At 37.1% G+C, this 19,646-nt stretch overlaps 2 protein-coding genes across 2 annotated transcripts in view; one reads left to right on the top strand and one right to left on the bottom strand.

Moving 5' to 3' along the window:
• The first annotated feature begins 3,884 nt into the window (after positions 1-3,884).
• Positions 3,885-5,889, top strand: LOC122281245 (cytochrome P450 71AP13-like). The gene is made up of 2 exons (XM_043092600.1): positions 3,885-4,935; positions 5,043-5,889. Exons 1-2 carry the CDS (start codon positions 3,973-3,975, stop codon positions 5,667-5,669), a joined length of 1,590 nt encoding a protein of 529 aa, XP_042948534.1. The 5' UTR covers positions 3,885-3,972; the 3' UTR covers positions 5,670-5,889.
• A 286-nt stretch (positions 5,890-6,175) lies between these two features.
• Positions 6,176-19,646, bottom strand: part of LOC122281253 (rhodanese-like domain-containing protein 11, chloroplastic) — a 70,448-nt gene continuing 56,977 nt past the window's right edge. Inside the window, exons 3-4 of the mRNA XM_043092607.1 lie at positions 6,755-6,827; positions 6,176-6,655 (exon numbers count right to left, since the gene is read on the bottom strand). Of these exons, the coding sequence (XP_042948541.1) occupies positions 6,572-6,655; positions 6,755-6,827 (157 nt within the window). The 3' untranslated portion in view covers positions 6,176-6,571. The remainder of the gene's footprint in view (positions 6,656-6,754; positions 6,828-19,646) is intronic.

Here is a 19,646-nt window from a genome sequence, read left to right as displayed (position 1 = left end):
ACTTTTCTCCTTTCTTAATTTTTGTACTCCTTGGACATAAAAAGAAAAGGAAATAAGAAAAATGAAATAAAATAAAAAGAAAGGGTAGAATATCAAAATTGTGTTATGTATGTAAAAAAAATTACCCAATTAAATCATAAGTTATAAAATTAAGCATAAAATCATGCTATTAACCAATTTAAATCACAACTTAGATTTATGCATCTTAACAATTTTTTCATCTAAAACCAATAATAATGTAATAAAAAATTAAAATATATTGGTTCTAAATGTATAAAAATATGCAATATTTTAACTCAATCACTAGACCTCTAGAAATTCTATTTATGGATGTCTGGGGACCTGCTCCTCTCCTTTCGTTTGATAGTTTTTACTATTTTGTCATCTTGATGGATTAATTTACCAAATATACTTAGCTTTGTCCAATAAAAAATAAATCAAATGTTACTTCTGTATTTAAACGGTTTAAATCTCTTGTTGAAAATTATTTCTCTACAACGATTAAAACTGTTTATATAGATGGAAGTGGTGAGACCACTAGTCTCGATCATTTTCTCTTTCGGGCTGGAATTCAACATCTTAAATCATCTCCTCATACCCCTGAACATGTTGGCATAGCTGAGCATAAACATCGCCACGTTGTTGAAACTACGCTTACTTTGCTACATCATGCGTCTATTCCACTTAAATATTGGTCCTTAGCATTTCAAGATGTTGTTTACCTCATCAACCAAATGCCCTCTCTGGTAACTTGTAACAAATCTCCCTTTTCTCATCTCTTTAAACAGTCACCTAATTATTTATCCTTAAAAATATTTAGTTGTCTGTGTTACCCATAGTTACAACCCTACTCCTCTCACAAACTCCAACCACAATCCCGTCCATGTGTCGTTGGCTACTCAACTCCACATCATTCCTATATGTGTCTTGATCCCTCCACAAACAAACTCTTCATCTCTAGAGATGTAGTTTTTGTGGAAAATACATTTCCTTTCCATAATAACACATCTCATACCGAGTCACTCTCGATCTTGCCTTCCTCTGCCACTTCGTTATCCAAACCAACTCATGATTCTACCCATGTGTCCATACTTGTATCTTCTCCTAATATCTCCAAGTTGCCCATCCCCTATACCCCTCTAGTCGAGCATATATCTTCTCCTCTTATTTCTAATCCGTGTGGTGAGGCTTCTTGCAAGACTGACTCTCTGAACCAGGACATCTCATTCTCGAGTTCCTTCTCTACGCCTCCATCTTGGGATGCATCCAATCCTTCATAGGTAAGTATCTCATCTCCTAAATCCTCTCCCTCATCTTCTATTCTAGCTGAACCTCACCCTTATAATACCAAGCTACATAATCACATTACAAAGCCAAAATGTATTCTTGATCATCACACCACCGCCACCCCTCCCATCACCAAACCCTCCACCTATAAACCGGCCCACCAACATCACTCATGGCGTCAAGCCATGAGCGATGAATACAATGCATTACTCTCCAATCACACATGGTCTCTTGTTCTCCAAAACACCACACAAAATGTTATTGGGTGTAAGCGGGTCTATAGGATTAAGAGGAATCCTAATGGGTCCATAGCTAGTTATAAAGCTCACTTAGTGGCAAAAGGTTTTCGTCAACGACCTAAGATAGACTTTTTTGAAACCTACAGTCATGTTGTCAACCCTGCAACTGTTTGGTTATTACTTACTCTTGTTGTGACTAACTGTTGGTCCCTTCGCCAACTTGATGTGAATAATGCATTCTTGCAGGGCTCTTTATCTGATGAAGTTTTCATGGACCAACTACTTGGCTTCACCCACTCTGATCTTCCTGATCATGTTTGTTGCTTACACAAGGCTATATATGGACTTCGACAAGCCCCTCGTGTATGGTACCATGAGCTTCACAAGTTTCTTGCCTTGGAAGGCTTCATCAACTCTCAGTCGAATACCTCCTTGTTTATGTTCCATTCTTCCAACTCAATAATTTATCTCTTGATTTATGTTGATGATATCATCATCACTGGATCCTCCGCTGCTCATGTGAATGCCTTTATCATTGTTCTCGCCAAACGATTCTCCCTCGAGGACCTTGGTAATCTCTCATATTTTCTTGGCGTTGAAGCTCATTTTACCTCTAATGGTTTGTTTTTATCTCAAAGGAAATATATCAATGATCTCTTTCATCGAGTTAACATGGTAGATGCCAAGCCTGTTTCTACCCCTCTTGCCACTACTGAAGCTCTCAAATTGTTTGATGGCTCTCCATCAACTGATGCTACCTTGTATCGCTAAACTCTTGGGTTGTTACAATACCTTTCCTTGACATCCATGGCTCCTCAAGTCAAGCCACAATTCTCTCATTGATTCTTGGCTCCAAATATATGGAAACGGTCTTTATTTGCTCTGTAATTACTGTATGTATATTTAGTTGATCTCTAGGATTCATTTCCTCTATTAGTTTCCTTTTCTACTTTCAGCATTTACTTGTATAATGCTATGTATCATTTAGAATTAAATAAGACAAGATTAATATCTTCTCTTTAGAAACAAGCTTGAGTTAAGCCGAGCTCGAACTTAGTTCGAATTGTTTATTTTTTTTAATAAGATTTAATAATAAATACATTAGATAAATAGAAAAAATAAAAAAATCTAATATTGAATTTGTACAACTAACAAATAGAACCTCTATTAAATTATAAGATTTTAAAATTTTATAAATAATTAATATCTAACTAGTTGATCATAATAACAATATATTATGTGCCTACATAAGCTATTTATACATACATATAATATGATAGCATATATTTATTTCGTATATGGCTCCCAATTTCATATATGGTTCCTACATGCTAGTATATGAAATAATTAAATCTTATCGATTAATTATTATACAAATTATAAAATATAGTTATGAAGTATATTCAATATATAGAAATAAGTAATTAGGTTATGTATTTTATATTCAACTATAAAAGTGCTATGTTTATATTATTAGCTAATACATGTGTGTGTGTGTGTGTGTTTGTATATATTTATTAATGTATGAATGAGCTTTAATCAAGTCAAATTGGGCATAAATGATGGGGTTTAACAAACTTTAACTGAGTCGAGTCAAGTCAAGTTTTGTCAGATATGTATCACTTACTAATCGAGCGGATATTTACTTCCACGGACAAGTTTTTTTTTTTTTTTTTTACAAGTCTAATTCGATTCAAGTTTAATTAGGTGAGTACCAGACTATTGAACAAACTGATCATTTACAATCCTAAAATCAGGTCAACTTATGAGTTTACATTGAAAATTTTTTTAAACTAAAACATTCTCTATTTATAATAATGAAAACTCTTAGAATATTACAAAGAGAAACAACTCTTATTGGAAATTACAGGCAATATATGGTCCCGCTTCTTATTCGCAACCGGAAATATTTCAATAAGAAAACACTAAGGCCACCACTGATGGCTCCCGCTGGGGGCCACCGCTGGCCCAAATTTTTTTTTTAATTTTTTTTTTAATGATTAAGAAATTTTTTTTAATATTATTATAAAATATTTAAAAGTAATAAAAAATAATTTAAAAAATAAAAACAAAAAAATAAAAAATTGTTTTTACCCAACGGTACCTCCCAGCGGGAGCCATCAACTGTGCCTGTAGCACCATCCATTATAATATTGACTTAACTTCGGAGATTAAAACGTCTTTGCTGTGCTGGAATGTTGGAAAATATGAATGAGTACAGTGGAATTTTTTAGACCAATTGCAAGCTGCCGCTCGTCACATGAAGAAAAGGGGTCAATTGCTCAAATTTCAGTGTCTCATCTGTTACTGGCAATCCTGATCACTTTTGTCCCCTCTGCACTTCGCCTATGGCATGAGGAAAACTTGGAAAAGTAGACACCAAAAAGGGGGAAAAAAAAAAAAAAAATCACTAGAGGAAATCTCAAAGCCACATCTACAAAGATATATGGATGACCCGTCTACAACCATATACTCCCTCATGCTTATGAAAACTCTCATGGCTTCTCTGCAATGGCTAAAGGAAAGCTTCCAACCCTTCATGTTGCTCTTTGCATCCATTTTCCTTGCGGCGTTGCTCAAGTTTTTCTTCAAGGAGAAGTCAAGGAAAAGATCCAACCTCCCACCAAGCCCTCCAAAGCTGCCCATCATTGGAAACCTTCACCAGCTAGGCAACATGCCTCATCTCTCTCTCCATAAGCTAGCAAAGAAGTATGGTTCAATAATTTTCTTACAACTTGGTGAGATCCCAACAGTGGTAGTTTCATCGGCTCGACTGGCCAAGGAAGCCATGAAAACCCATGATCTTGCGCTGGCGAGTCGTCCACAAATCTTTTCAGCAAAACATCTGTTTTACAATTGCACCGACGTTGCCTTCTCCCCCTATGGTGCTTATTGGAGGCATATTCGAAAAATATGCATACTTGAACTACTTAGTGTCAGAAGAGTTCAATCATATAGCTTTGTTAGAGAAGAAGAAGTAGCTCGTTTGGTTCGTCGAATTGCAGAGTTCTATCCTGGCACCACCGATCTATCCAAGATCCTTGGACTATACGCAAATGATGTTCTTTGTCGGGTTGCATTCGGAAGGGATTTCTCGGGAGGAGGAGAATACGATCAGCATGGGTTTCAAAAGATGCTGGAGGAGTATCAGGAATTGCTTGGAGGGTTTAGCCTTGGAGATTTCTTCCCTTCCATGGAATTTGTACACAGCTTAACAGGCATGAAATCCAGACTTCAAGATACTTTTCGACGCTTTGATCAACTTTTCGACTTGTTTTTGACTGAACATCGTGATCCCAAAAGAGAGACAGAGGAGCACAAGGACCTTGTGGATGTGTTACTCGATCTACAGAAGAATTCATATGATGACATGCCACTTACCACAGACAACATAAAGGCTATCATCTTGGTCAGTGAAGACTCTCTTTTACAGCTATAAAAGTCCCCACTTAATGAGTATGAATGATTTTGGTCAAACAGATTATAATAAGATTAGTATCATTACTGTTTATGCAGGATATGTTTGCTGCTGGAACTGATACAACGTTCATCACCCTTGACTGGGGAATGACAGAGCTTATCATGAACCCTAAAGTCATGGAAAGAGCACAAGCCGAAGTGCGAAGCCTCGTCGGAGATAGAGAAGTTGTTTTACAGAGTGATCTGCCCCAGTTGCACTACATTAAAGCTGTCATCAAAGAAATCTTTCGGCTGCATCCTCCTGCTCCAGTACTAGTTCCTAGAGAATCCATGGAAGATATTAGTATTGATGGCTACAATATTCCATCCAAAACACGTTTTTTCGTCAATGCCTGGGCAATAGGCAGAGACCCAGAATCTTGGGAAAATCCAAATGCATTTGAACCAGAAAGATTTATGGATAGCACTATCGACTTCAAGGGGCAGCATTTCGAGTTAATACCTTTCGGCGCTGGACGAAGAATTTGCCCAGCTATCGCATTTGGAGAAGCAACCATTGAGCTCGCTCTGGCTCAACTTCTCCACAGCTTTGATTGGGAGCTACCTCCTGGCACTACACCTAAAGATCTGGATATGTCAGAAGCTTTTGGCATCACAATGCATAGGATAGCTCATCTAATCGTCATTGCCAAACCGCGCTTTCCAGTTGGACAAAACAAATGATGATACTTGATCAACAGCTGTCCCATGGAGCATTTTCGAATAATGAACTCTGATGTTTTTATTTGAATTTTCGTATAAAGACATCTAATGTTTAATGTCAATCGAGAATCTTCAACTCTCTCTGCATATTTTAGGGATAACCAATCTCCCAAATAGGTATATAGGTGTGTTTGAGTGTAATGTTTTAATCTCAAATAATAATCTACCTATCCTTTGCCTACATTTGGGGATATCCAACTCCCAAATAGCTGTGTGTGTGTGGACAACGCTCGAATTTACTTACGTCCTGAACCTCATCAGCGTTGAGCTCAGCATGAAAGGGAGAAATATTACTCTACCAGAGCTAATTTACAAGGCTTATGCGTTGAATATTGGAAAATGCAAATATACACACTTGTCACCAGAGCTAAACTCAGCATTGATAACTAACCTATTCTCCCTCATCTCTTCTTCTATTGATGCCACAGGAATAAATATATGTAAGCTAGAGTTAATGGACACGTCCCTAAGTTGTCTAGAACTCAGACAAAGGAAACAAGGATAAATTATCCGGCAATAGGGCTTACAGAAGCTATACAGTACAAGGCAATCAAATGTAAACTTTTAGCAACTCCACAAAGATTTCAACAAAATTTACATAGACAATCACTCTTGATTAGCTTCAAAACAGCACATGGTAGAAAAAAAATAAAAAATGATGAAATTTGTCGATTCAAAAGCATCGGAAAAGATGTAATATGGGGTATTCATTATTGAAAAGCAAATATGTATTTTGGCTTCTTGAAGTACTCTGGCAACGATAATTTGCGATCATTGGCAAACTTGTCTTCATAAGGTGATCAGGAACTGCAAACCGCACCCTCTATTAGTTGAATCAAATATTCAAACTAAGTTTCTGAACATCAGTGAGACCTTAGATCCTGAAGATAATGGCCCACTTGCTGAGCACCAAAAAACAAGGCATCAGCAACGAGAAAGATCCCCACCTGTGCCATCCACAATCAAATATCATATACTCTTTCCAAGGTAACAGAGTAAAGACTAAGTAGTTTAAAGTTTAACAATGTCAGAAAGAGAATAATTACCAGCCGGGCAGAGAACACTAGTCGGTAACTCCAACCTTCTCTCGAAGCTGCATCTCTTTGTTGATCAGTAAAACTGGAAATAAAAATGTCAAATTTGCTCGATTCACTCATTTATAAATGTTGGTAGAACATATCAGTTCAACAATAAAGTGCGCCACAGAAAATACGTTAAAAAACATGTTACACAATCAAGTTTGTCTTTCAAGCTAGAGATGACAGAGAGACTCAGGAAATCTTTTTGATGAAGAAATCAGGAAATATTATTTTCCCCTTTATATTGACAGGTTAACACGTCCCCTCAGTAGGTCTTCAACCCACAACCAAACCCACACGCTCCATTCTTATGGAAGCACCATTGTACTCAGATATGGGACATCAACCAGCAACAAGACCAGCCCTTGCTTTTCATTGTTCAGAGGAAGTAGAACCATTGTCTGATAATAATGCCAAATCTGATGTACTGGCATCTACTGGATAATTCATCTATGGCAGTCTAGAGATCAGCTGTGGATGCATTTTTCTTTATGAAGTAGATCAGAAGTGGCAGAAGTGGATCGTACCAGTATCATTTTCTAACGCAAAGGACAAGTGCCAGGTGAGACTGGGTGCTGGAAAACTTGCATGTAGTATAATGTGTACTAATCTGTAGTATGGAATTTTATATATTTCCATAAGAATGAGGCGTACTATAATTTCTCACAGCTGGGTAACTTACAGACTATAGCATGTACTATATTGTCTCATAGCGATTGTTTATTATACAATTCCAAAGGAAAATAGGAAAAGTAATAAATCGTTACCCAAGAAACTAAGAAACCCCAACAATTCCAGCAAATTTAAGAGGTTGAGGACCTTCGATAATAAGATCCTGCTACACATAAAATGAGTGTTGGTATCTTCCCTTATTCATATTTGATTGACAGAAAAGGAACAAAAATGAGCAGGAAACAAATCGATAATAAAAAGGGAAGGTCTCAACTTCTCATATTAAATACCTCCTCTTCTGCAGCTTCCAGGCCACCTTGAACCCAGAAAAGGTTTCTGTATCCAGCGTTATAAAGTAGCTCACAAGCAGCTAGAGACCTGCCAGTATAATGAACTACAAAATGAGATAAGTGGGAGGAGATAACAAATACCATTCTCCATGTTATACCAACTGTACTTGGATTTATTCTTTAGTAGTGATTTGCATCCCTCAGTGTCTTATCTAAATTTTATATTTTAGATAAGACACTGTTGGTCTTCCTACTATTAGGCATTAAATTTTATAGGTTTTTCCTTCTTTTATTGTAATATCTATATAAGGTCTTTAGTTCTTTTTAGGAACTTGGGTTTGGCCCTTTATTTTTCTCCTTGTAGCCCCCAAGTTTCGCTATATGTACAAGGTATTCCTCCGCCATAAGCGAGGATAATCAATAAAATTAGGGTACTGTCCTCTTTAAAAAAAAAAAAAAGTGTCTTATCTAATCAGTATATGCAGGATGCCAACACAAGCTATGACTGTCTCAGGCAGGCCTCCAAGTGGCACCCTTCTGTTTCTTACCCAAGATGGAACACATGCTTCATTGTAGTGATAAATGATTGGAGTGAATCCAAGAACATAAACTCCATCCTGAACAAACAACAGGGGTATGCCATATAGATCCCGGCCACGGGACAGCCACTGTCTGGAGAGAGATATCACATGTTTAAGACCAAATTGGCTAAAATCTGCAAAACTGAAGCAGTATTTCTTTATTCTGTTTATCCCTCATATTAGTGCTTCATGCTCAGTGTTGACTCAAGCATCTCATGGCTTAAAGAATCATGAAGATCTCTCCATATCATAGATTTTTCAAGGAAATTAACTTTCATTACTGTTAGTTAAAGCCTTCTTTGCCTATTGTTTCTCTGGATATCTCTTGACTCTCAAATGGTCCCATCAATTCCACATATTTATATTTCATAAAAGCTAAGGCAAAGAAATCTACCACAGAAGAGAGTAAAGAGAGAGAAAAGGCCCATGTAAAGAGCTTGCAGTCATAGCAAAACTGACAACATAAATGCAAGTGTTACATCTTGGATCTACTTCTTTGCAGCTTAACATAAATAAACTCACTTAAACAGAAAAATGGAATGCTGCCCATCAAAGTTATAATTCCCTCCAACTGGTACAGACAATGATAAGAGCTTTTCAAAATTCTCCTCACCTCAACCCCTTCTGGCATGCAACAATAAGGTCTGTATCTTTTGGATAATTCTCCTGAACTTTTGGTAAGAATTGGCTGTCGAAGAAAGAAAAAACAACAAATGTCAGTCATTGTATAGACAAGTAAATCTAAACAACAAATGTCAGTCATTGTATAAAAATAAAATGTTAAAAGACATATAAATAGGAAAAAAATCGTCTTTTACTCTCTATCTCTCTCAACCAAACTAGAGAGAAGCAAAACACCAACTTGCATTCAATTCATAATCTTCTCCATCAACTCGCATTCGAACAGCAGTCCAGTGCTAAATGAGCCATAAAGACCCCTCACATTAGAACTATGGAGCGAAGAGTGATCAATCACAGAAGCTACATTGGTTTCTACGAAAAGAAACCCCGAAAATGGATCCTAGAAAATTTTTCATATTTCACAAAATTGTATGCCAACACAAACTCTCTTTTCAAGTTGAAAATTCATTTTAAAAAAATAAAAATAAAATGTTGAAGACATATAAATGGGAAAAAAAAAAAATCGTCTCTTACTCTCTCTCTCTCTCTCTCAACCAAACTAGAGAGAAGCAAGACATCAACAAATAATCAAATGAAGCCCGTTCATTAGGGCTTGGAAAATTTAGAATCTTTACGTACCAAAAGGTGTGTTCCTCCGCTTGAGGGTCTGAATTTCAGAGAAGACAGCTCTGACGAACTGTAACAAAAGGGTCTGGGTTTCAGAGAAGATAGCTCTAAGGAACTGAAATAATGTGTTCTTTTCGGACTTTTGGAAACATTTTGGACTTGAAAATTGGAGCATGAAATGTTAAGAGAATTGAGAGGGGGAAGTCCCAGAGCTTCCATTATCTTGGGGAAGACTGTGAAACGGAAAGTACGGATTTGGAATTGTTTATAGCATCCCATCCTATCCCCGTAAAATTTTATTATAATTTAACTCAAAACCATATTTCTTAAAATTTATTTCTAAATTTTATTCATCTTCTAAAAATCTCATACATCTCATTTTTCATCTCTATTTCTATTTTATTAAATAATATTTATTTATTATTTATTTATTACTTTTTTCTAGGGCTATACACCGAGAGGTTTGGCGTCGGTTTTGGCGCCATCCCGAGACACCACCGACCTCTTCTATGTCTCTATTAAATCGGCTGAAATCGAGAGTTTGGAGAGAGAAAACCGATCATATCGGTCTCGATTTGCGTCAGCGCGGTGGTCGATCTACCGTCGGCGTCTTCTGTGAAGGAGGAGGAACTGAAGAAGAGTGATGAAGACTCGTGCCGTCGTCTGCCATGGATGAAGAAAGAGGTTGCAAAGAGGAAGAACAAAAGAAGATGGCGCGAGGAAGAAGAAGAGGGGTGGGGTGGTTATTAACTCATTTTGAAACGGCGCCGTTTGCGCCGTTCTATTATATTTTTTTTAACATTCATGTCCTAAACAATGTTGTTTCACTTATATAAGTGAAACGGCAGCGTTTTATATATATATATTTTTAAAAAAATATAAATAGACCGGATCGATCGGTTTAGCAGTTTCCCAGGGGTTCAAATCGGTGCCAAACCGCCGATGTCGGTTTTCCTTCAATTCCTCTCGCCCATCGACCGGTTCTTTGCTGGTTCCGGCCAGTTCCGTACTCCGATCGTCGGTCTGATCGGTTCACGGCTGGTTTGGTCGGTTCCTGTACACCCCTATTTTTTTCTCTCTCTTCCATTTATAATCTTAACTATTAACTCTTTTATCTTATTATCTTTTTTTCAAATATCACTTTCTACTAAATATTTATACAATCTTGACTATCCAATACAATATTATTTTTCAAACCGAAATTCGTATTATAAAAATAGTAATTTTTTTTGTTAATATGTGCATTTTCTAATGTGATGACTATTTTTTTATTTAGTACTCTTTATCAGTTTCTCTAATCGTAATATATAGTCACATATTGATAATAATTTTTTTTCATTTCTGTAACGGTAATAGTTTTTGTCATTTATCCAATGCTAACATTTTTTGTCTTTTCTCTAACGGTAACTTTTTTTGTCTTCTCTCAAATGGTAACTTTTTTTGTCTTCTCTCAAACGGTAATATGTAACGGTAATATGTAACGGTAACTTTTTCCTCTATAAATACGCATATTGCTAGCATTCACATTCTTACAAACTCAAGTCTTATTTGATCTATAGAACCGAAATTCAATAGTCTCCCCTGATCTCCCACTCCCTTGATCAAATGGCTCGTACCTTCTTTTGTAAATTGCTGACATACGTATCCTCTGAAGATGATAACGATGTTGTTCTTAATGACGAGCCTGATGGACAGTCATCGAGGCATTGTGGCAATCGCCAACATCGTAAATTTATTCTGCGTGATCATATTCAGGGGCACGTGCGCTTATTTCGCGATTATTTTATAGAAAATTCTGTATATCCCTCGAATCTATTTCGAAGGAGATTTCGGATGATCCGTTCCCTATTTCTCTGTATTCTAAATGAGGTAGAGTCTTACGAATCGTATTTCGTCCAGATAAGAGATAATCTCGGAAGACTCGGTTTATCTTCTATGCAAAAGATAACCACAACACTTAGAATGCTAGTGTATGGGGTTACTGGAGATTTTATGAATGAATACATATGTATTGATAAAAGCACCGCAATGGAGAGCCTCAAAAAATTCTCTTAGGCAATAGTAAGTGTTTTTTCAAATGAATATCTGTAGTCTCCAAATGCCAATGATATTGCCCGATTGCTTGCTGTTGCGGAACAACAGGGATTCTCAAGAATGCTGGGAAGCATTGACTGCATGCATTAGAAGTGAAAAAATTGTCCCGCAGCCTCGAAAGGTATGTACTCCAGCCACATTCGTGAACCAACTATTATTTTAAAAACAGTTACTTCATATGATATCTGGATATGGCATGCATTTTTTGGTATACCTGGTTCACATAATGACATTAATGTGCTAGAGAGATATTTTATTTTCACGGAACTTGCCTCAGGGCGTGCTCGTCCAATCAATTACATAATCAATGGCAATGACTACATTATGAGGTATTACCTTGCAGACGATATTTATCCCAAGTGACGAACTTTTGTGAAGAGAATTTCATCACCACGAGAGAATAAGAAGAAAAATTTTGTAAAAACACAAGAATCCGCAAGAAAAGATGTCAAGTGTGCATTCGGGGTACTTCAACAACGATTTACTATCATTCGTGGACCTTCCCGAATGTTCAAAGTGAAGAAACTAACAAATATAATGAAAACATATGTTATTCTACATAATATGATCATTGAAGACGAGTGTGATGATAGTGAGGGTCCAAACATTGAGTATGATCAACTCGATGATGATCTCCTGGAATTGTCGCGCAATCATACAACTGAGCTTATGGACTTCATCAAGCGTCATCATCATATTAGAGATAGCTCGGCACATTATCAGTTCCAACAAGATCTAATTGAACATCAATAGCTATTATATTCCCAACATTAGGCATGTCGCATTATAGTATGGTATTTCCTTCATGTTATTTTTTACTATATTTTAGTTAATCTGCTTTGCATTTGTATTTCCTTAATGTTAGTAGTGACTATATTAATGGTAATCAAATTTGGCCTCGTATTTTCTTGAGTATAATAGTGGACTACATTTGAGGTAATTTGTAATTGTTTCTGAAATTGTAATGGCCAATTTCCTTACACAAAAATATCAATTTACACTACAACAAAAATTTTAAAAAAATATTCACATTACTTTTTACTCATCTATCATTGTCCGAAATATAAAATAAGAAATACAACTTTTTTCAAAAATATATTCAATCAATCCCAATCTACTGCAGCATTGTGTCTCGCCATGATTTCCCTCTGGAGTTGCTGGAAATATAATCGCTTCATTTCTGGCATGGCACTCACATCCATCATCATAATGCCCTGATCTGCTTCCTTCAATTCGAGCTCTACTTTCTGCGCCTCCAACCTGAGTCTTTCGTCCTCTTGACGGATTTTATTTAACTCTTTTTCCTGATCAATTATCATCTTCTCGGCCTCCAACCTTACTCTATCATCCTTGAGACGCAATTTTTTTCCTCTTTTTCCTTGTCATACTCCATCTTCTTGGCCTTAAGAGGATAAAACTCTTTCTCTTGAGCGCGTGACTCCTCCAAAAGCATATATTTCATCTTTCTGAGTTCTAAATTTTCCTTTGCCTGCTTGCCTTGGGCATTTCATTTTCCTTTCTCAACTTTCCTTCCCATTGGTCGGTCCAATTCGATCACCTCATTCTCCATCACATTATTCGCCTCAAGATCAAAGATTGAATCTACTGCAGCACTCAAACATCGAGTCGGGGTCGGGGACGGGGACATGGTCTTCCTTCGCTTTGGATCCTCCTTTGCTTGGGAGTGTTTTTGATCTGTTCTCTAGACGGCATCAAAACTATAATTCAGCCATGCGAAAACAAGTAACTTGTCTTCTTCGGGGATGAAGTTCGCACTCCTGACTGATTTCCTAACGCCGATAGGCTTGTTAGAGGGTAGGGGTGGAGAGTCATCAAGGGTCACCGAAGAGGATCCACTTTCCCACCGTAAGTGGGGTTGAGTTAATGATCTTGACTAAGGAGGTTGGTGAAGTACATATAGGGTCTTGTGAATCCATCTCTGAAAAAGCATTGAAATGTTAGAATATGAAACTTTGAAGTTTGGAGTTTAGTTAGGGTCGTCGGCTCAGGAACCGAATGGTGACATATTGGAAATTTGGCCACCCACTCATAGCTGCAACAACCGGTTGCCAGTACTTGTTGGCCGTCTGGGTTACTTCGCCATTGAGGAAATGACCATAAATTTCGTGTATGCTCACCAAGCTTTGTCATCATCACAGCTGAGTTCCATTAGTTTTCACATTACTTCTATATCAAAACATAATACAAAACAACAACCAAACAACATGCAAATCATAATAAGCCTAAATAAGAGCATCCCCATCCAGTCAATTTATATCGAATATATTAATAAATGGGGCTCAGAATGGTGTAACTATTAACAGCATGCGTAAGAAAGAAGCCCAACATCGAATAGCTGCAAAACCCCACCCAAACCCCGATTGCCTTTTTTGGAAAGTACTACAAACTGCAATATGGCCATCCAGGTGAGGATTATCCCGCCATATTGATGAGGCCCCATTAACACTTATGAATTAACCCGCACAATAACATCATCATCACAGCCTAATAACAGCTCCCTTCCCCCAAGAGATACAAAACATTGCAAATGACCCAACAACACAAAACAAATTACCCTTTGGAAAGAGCAATGAAAGTGCACATAGCTAAAATAAAATAAAAATGCAGCTGACCAATGATACTTATATAAAAAAAATGGGATTGACCAATGATAATCAAGAGAGGGTCAATACATGCATGAGTCAATTCATTCCAGGGTCCAGTTCATAAGTTTAACCACTTCCATGTTTGATAAGCATATATGACTGATCATTGCTTTGAGATGAAATTTCATTTCTCAAGTTACATTATCAGTGATTGTACCTTGGGCCATTTAGGCACATATTTGTTAAATAAATTACTGCTCATGAAACCGTTTAAGCTATATGATTGGATGTAAATTTTATTTCAAGTAAAAACCAAACATTTAAAGATATTGTAAACTAAAAACCAGAATAAGGAAACCATGCTCAGTCGAATATATAGCTGATATATTTGTTCTTTTACCACATATCTCTTAGATCAGATATAAATATATATATGTAAAAGAAATGCACAAAAAAACATGACAAAGCAACAAATATCACCCCATAAATCAATCTGGATCCTGGAAAAAAAAAATTACAATAAATAACAAAACATATGTAAATAACAATGTAAAAGAACTAAACACATAAAATGGGGAAGAGTAGCAAAGATGTTTAATTACCTAAGTGATTCAATTCAATGAAAAAGTGGAAATCCAATAAAAACTAGGTTGTCACGTTATCAACATCTCAAAAACATTTGCAACGGTATTATGTCAATTAGATCTGATCAATAAGAATAAGGAAACCAACTGCATGCATCTCTAGCCACGATTTAAAAAAAAAAAAATAGAACAAGAACTACAAGGAAAAGAAAAGCACTGTGAATGTTAAAGGAATCTGCAGATTAAAAAAAAAAAACAAAAAAGACATGAGTTATCCTTGAAACAATAGGGAGAGCCTACATTCTAGAAAGTAGGGAGACCAAGAATGTTATCCTTGAAACATTCTAAAAGAGACTTGAGTTTTGATATCTAGAACTCATACAACCTTGAAAGAGAGGAAGGAAAAAATAGAGAGGATAGAGAAAAAGATAGCTAAGCTGGAGATTTTTTGCCCCTTTTGATAAGTGAGCTAAGCCTATTGTTACAAACTCACCGTCTCTATTGATTAATCATTTAGAAATTATTGTAATGTAGACATACAAGTTTATGGCTAGTCAACTGCTTTACACAAAAGACTGAATTAAAAAAGTGTCATGTTTTCGTTTGACAAGCAGCAAGCACTTAAGTAAATAAGATGTACACGATCCCAATCAAAGTGAAACTTAAGATCTAACATTACAAAGGTCCATAAAATCCAAAATGAAGAGGTTCCACCAGTAGTTGCTATCAATCAATCAAACAAGAATCTCAAAACATCATCTTTAACTTCTTCAGTAGAGTGTTTAGTGACTATAAATCCATGCATTTTATTCATGCCAAAATACACCACGTGAGAGATAATGGGGCTGGCATGTAGATTATGCTACTACAAATCTCATTAAAGCTACATTTTCAAATCACAAAGTAGCGCGTGCGCGCGCACACACACATAGAACTTGAAAAAGTTACCTGCAAATTGTCCCCAACACCGAGATCAGAGAATAACAAGAGCTACGATAAAGAAATAATCAAGACCTCAAATTTCATCAATATAACTTTACATTCATCAAGCCGCGTACCTTATTGATGAATTTTCATTTCTCACAGACTTGATCATGGCGGCAGGAGGAAGAAAAAGGGGAAGAGAGAAACAGAGAAGGAGAGAGAGAGAGAGGAAAAGAGAAATAGAAGAAAATTCGGGGAAGACAAACAACTTGATGGGAAATTCAACGTTTTTCACTTACGAAAATTGGCGTTTCAGTCTACAATCGAGGGGGCTTGAAGTGCGAGGGAGGAAGCAAACCGTTTACCCTAGCGAGAGAGAAGAAGACACGGGACGGAAGGGGAGAATGCTGGAGTCAAATACATGATGCGGATGTACAATACTTCAACAAAGATGGAGAATTCTTGTACAGACCGGAAACGAAGATCGCAAAATGGGGATCGGGTTGGGGAGAGCTTTTTGAGCAAAACCCTAAATAATTCCCTAAATTATAGGGAAAACTATCATATGCAGACCCGGATGAGGATGCTCTTATCCGTTAGAAATCTGACTCGAAAAAAGTAAGGATATGTTTTTTCCGGTATTGTAATTTGCTCGGGACTGGGTAGTTTTGGAAATTTGAATTTTTAGTTTTAGATGAAAATTTAAAATATTATTTTTATTTTAAAATTTAAAAAAATTAAATTAGAATTTGAAAAATTGAATTGTTTATTATATTTTGTGTGAAAATTTTTAAAAAGTTATAATGATGAAATGAAATGAGATAAGAATTTTGTATCTCATCTCACTTGCTAAATCTAATCTCCTAATAAATAGGAAGTGGGCTGCAGGATAGTGTCCCCATCGCCCCGCGTCCACCGTCCTGTCCGAGTAAGGGCAATGCAGGGAACCCTGTTGGGGACCTCGGTCAAGCCCTTACACACTAAGGGGTCTATCCTCTCCTTGTTGCTCCTTGATTGACCGGATGGACTTATTTTCTTGGTCTTAATCACATGTAACCCAATATGGGAGCTTTGATGAATGGAGGCTAGTGTTTAGTGGTGGGAATAATGGTGGTGTATAGGCTATGATGATCTCGGGTATAGTGGTAATGGGGCACGACAAGGTCCCTCTTGGGTGTTAGGCACCACTTGAGTTTTTTAGGGTTGGAAGGTGGGTGAATGAGGCTAGGGTTGGATGTGTGTTTTGGCCAAGCGTAGTGATGGGATTCGGTTAGGGCTTAGGTGGATGGTGATCTCCTAAATTATTTGGATTGAAATTTGAAGTTTGATTTGTAATGGGTTGGCCGAATATAGGGATAAAGGATAATGGTTGGATTTGATTTGGTTGGGGATGAAATTTTATTGAGTCAATTAAGGGATAATGACTAATCAAATAATATATGGAAAGATATGGTGGGGGTAATATGGAAAGTAGGGTTTCGGTCAATCCAATTAGGCTATGGCCGAATGGCTCAATATGGTAATTAAGATTTTGATTGATGACGACTATGGAAAGTGGTGTGGGCATGTAAGGTAAGTGGTGGGGCTAGGGTTGGCCGAATATTATGTTTGGCAAAAGGGTAACTTCAAGAATTCTCAAGGAAAACTTATGAACATGCAAGAAAATGCATGATCACAAGAATAACTTGAAGAACTCAATCACAGATCCGAAAATCCCAATGAAGATTTCGACTCCACACAATGCCACTCTAATCAACAACACTCCATAACAATAACAAAGATAAATTCCAAAGAACAAAAGATAATCCAATCAGCTTTGATTCACAAATTGTACAAAGATTGAAAAGAAACCTCAAATGATAAATAAAGATAAATAGAATCACACATATTCACGAATTGCAAGATGTGATCATTCTCCTTGGAGATTCACGAATTACACCCCAAGAGCCCAAATGCTAAGCATCGAATAGATAATCCTAGGCACAATGGCCGGCCACACAAGGCAAATGTTAAATGTTCAAAAGATGCAAATGAAATGACTAAGGGTCCTATTTATAGAGCTTACAAATTGAAAACTCTCAAAAGATCCTTAGCAAATTATTAAATTAAATAAATAAAATAAATAAATAAAATAAACATAATAGATAAAAGGCCCTATGGTGGCTGTGGCATGCAAGTCCCATGGTGGTCACGAATGGTGCATGGCCCACGGCTGGGCTAGTCCTGGTCCGGTCCGATGGTTGACTGCATGGTATGGCATGGTGCCATGCGTTGGCCTGGTGGTGGGCACGACATGGCGCTTTACGTGGCCTGTTGATGGTGGGCATGGTATACAGCCATGCCTAGGCTTGATGGTGGGCATAGAGTGACGTCGTGCTGCTGCTATGAGGCCCAGTCAGGTGGCTTGGGCGCTGGTCTTACACGGCATGGGCAATGGCATGCATGGTTCAAGCTGATGGTATGGGTGCTAGGGCTGCAAGGCACGGGCTGGAGCTGTGCGCTAGATGGCATACCTGGTGGGTATGCCATTGGCCTTGCCTGCAAGGTACGAGCTGGAGCTGTGCGCTGGATGGCGTGCCTTCATAAGCATGCCACTAACCTCGCTGAGTGGTACTGGGTTGCGCATGCGAGCGCAGGGAAATGTGCAAGCCTATACCCAGGGACTGGACTTCGCTAGTAGCCTCCATGGGTGCCTGCTGCATGTCCGGGACATGAGCCAAGGCATGCATGCAGGCTAGCCATGTGACTGTCCTAACCCTCTAAGAGCTGTGTCGAGGTATGGTCTAGGGCAATCCTCATAGGGGTTGTGATAAACCCCTCCTGCACGATGTTGGGGTGGAGATCCTGTCTACGGAAAAAAAAAAAAATTAATATATTCATTATCAAAACAACTTCATTTCGGTAATGAAATTATTATTTTTATATTTAACAACGAAATTATGTCGCATTGGGATTTAGTTAAACCTAACTCCTCTCCCCTTGTCTCTCTTCCCCGTCTCTCTTTTTCCTCATCGTGTTGCTGCCTCTCAAACCTTCTCTCCCTCTCACAGTTGTTAGCGGCGGCACAACACACATTCTCTCTTCTCATCCTCCTCTTCAACTCATCATTTTCTTCTCAAACTCTCTCTCCTTGAGTCCCTCTTACAGTTGCTGCGGGCTAGTGGTTGTGAGGTTTTTTTTACTAGTTAAAATTTTTTTTTTCTTGTTGTTTCCAATTTTATGTGTATTGTATTGTGCATTTGAATTGTATTTTGTTCATTATTGTGGATTTTGTTGTGATTTTATATTTTATTGTTAATTTTCTCTTTTCTTTATTTTTTTTAATTTTTCTAGCTATGACAGTCGTGAGTGATCCAAATGATACAAGCACAATTATTTTTCTACTATTTATATAATTATGTTTTAAATAAAAGATATTTTTTGCAAAATAACTTTCTTTTTACATTGTATAAAGAAAACAATAAGAAAATAGAATCAAAAGTGCATATAATTAATTAGTTAGTTATGATTCTTGATTGTCAAAATTACTTTGATCCCTCTATACCCTTAATTGTTCTATTAGTTATACAGAAGTTTTATTTAATAAATTAGCTATCTTTGTGCATGGCACAAGTCGACTAACTTTATAAATTTTAGAAAATTTTCATTAAATCAATGGAATACCTCAAAGAAAATTTTATGGGATCTGTATACTCTCCCTATCTATAAGTCCACTTCATCTGTAGTAGTGGTAGTTGTTGTTTTTTCAAATAAAAATAAAATAAAAAGTCCATTGTTGAAATAATTATAAGTAAAGTGGTTATTGAATTGAGATGAAATATATACTTTAACATGTCAAATATAAGGCAAACCCAAATGGA

Source organism: Carya illinoinensis, chromosome 11 (genome assembly GCF_018687715.1).
Source record: "Carya illinoinensis cultivar Pawnee chromosome 11, C.illinoinensisPawnee_v1, whole genome shotgun sequence".
Classification (NCBI taxonomy): Eukaryota; Viridiplantae; Streptophyta; class Magnoliopsida; order Fagales; family Juglandaceae; genus Carya; species Carya illinoinensis.
This window is presented reverse-complemented; position numbering and strand designations above follow the sequence as displayed.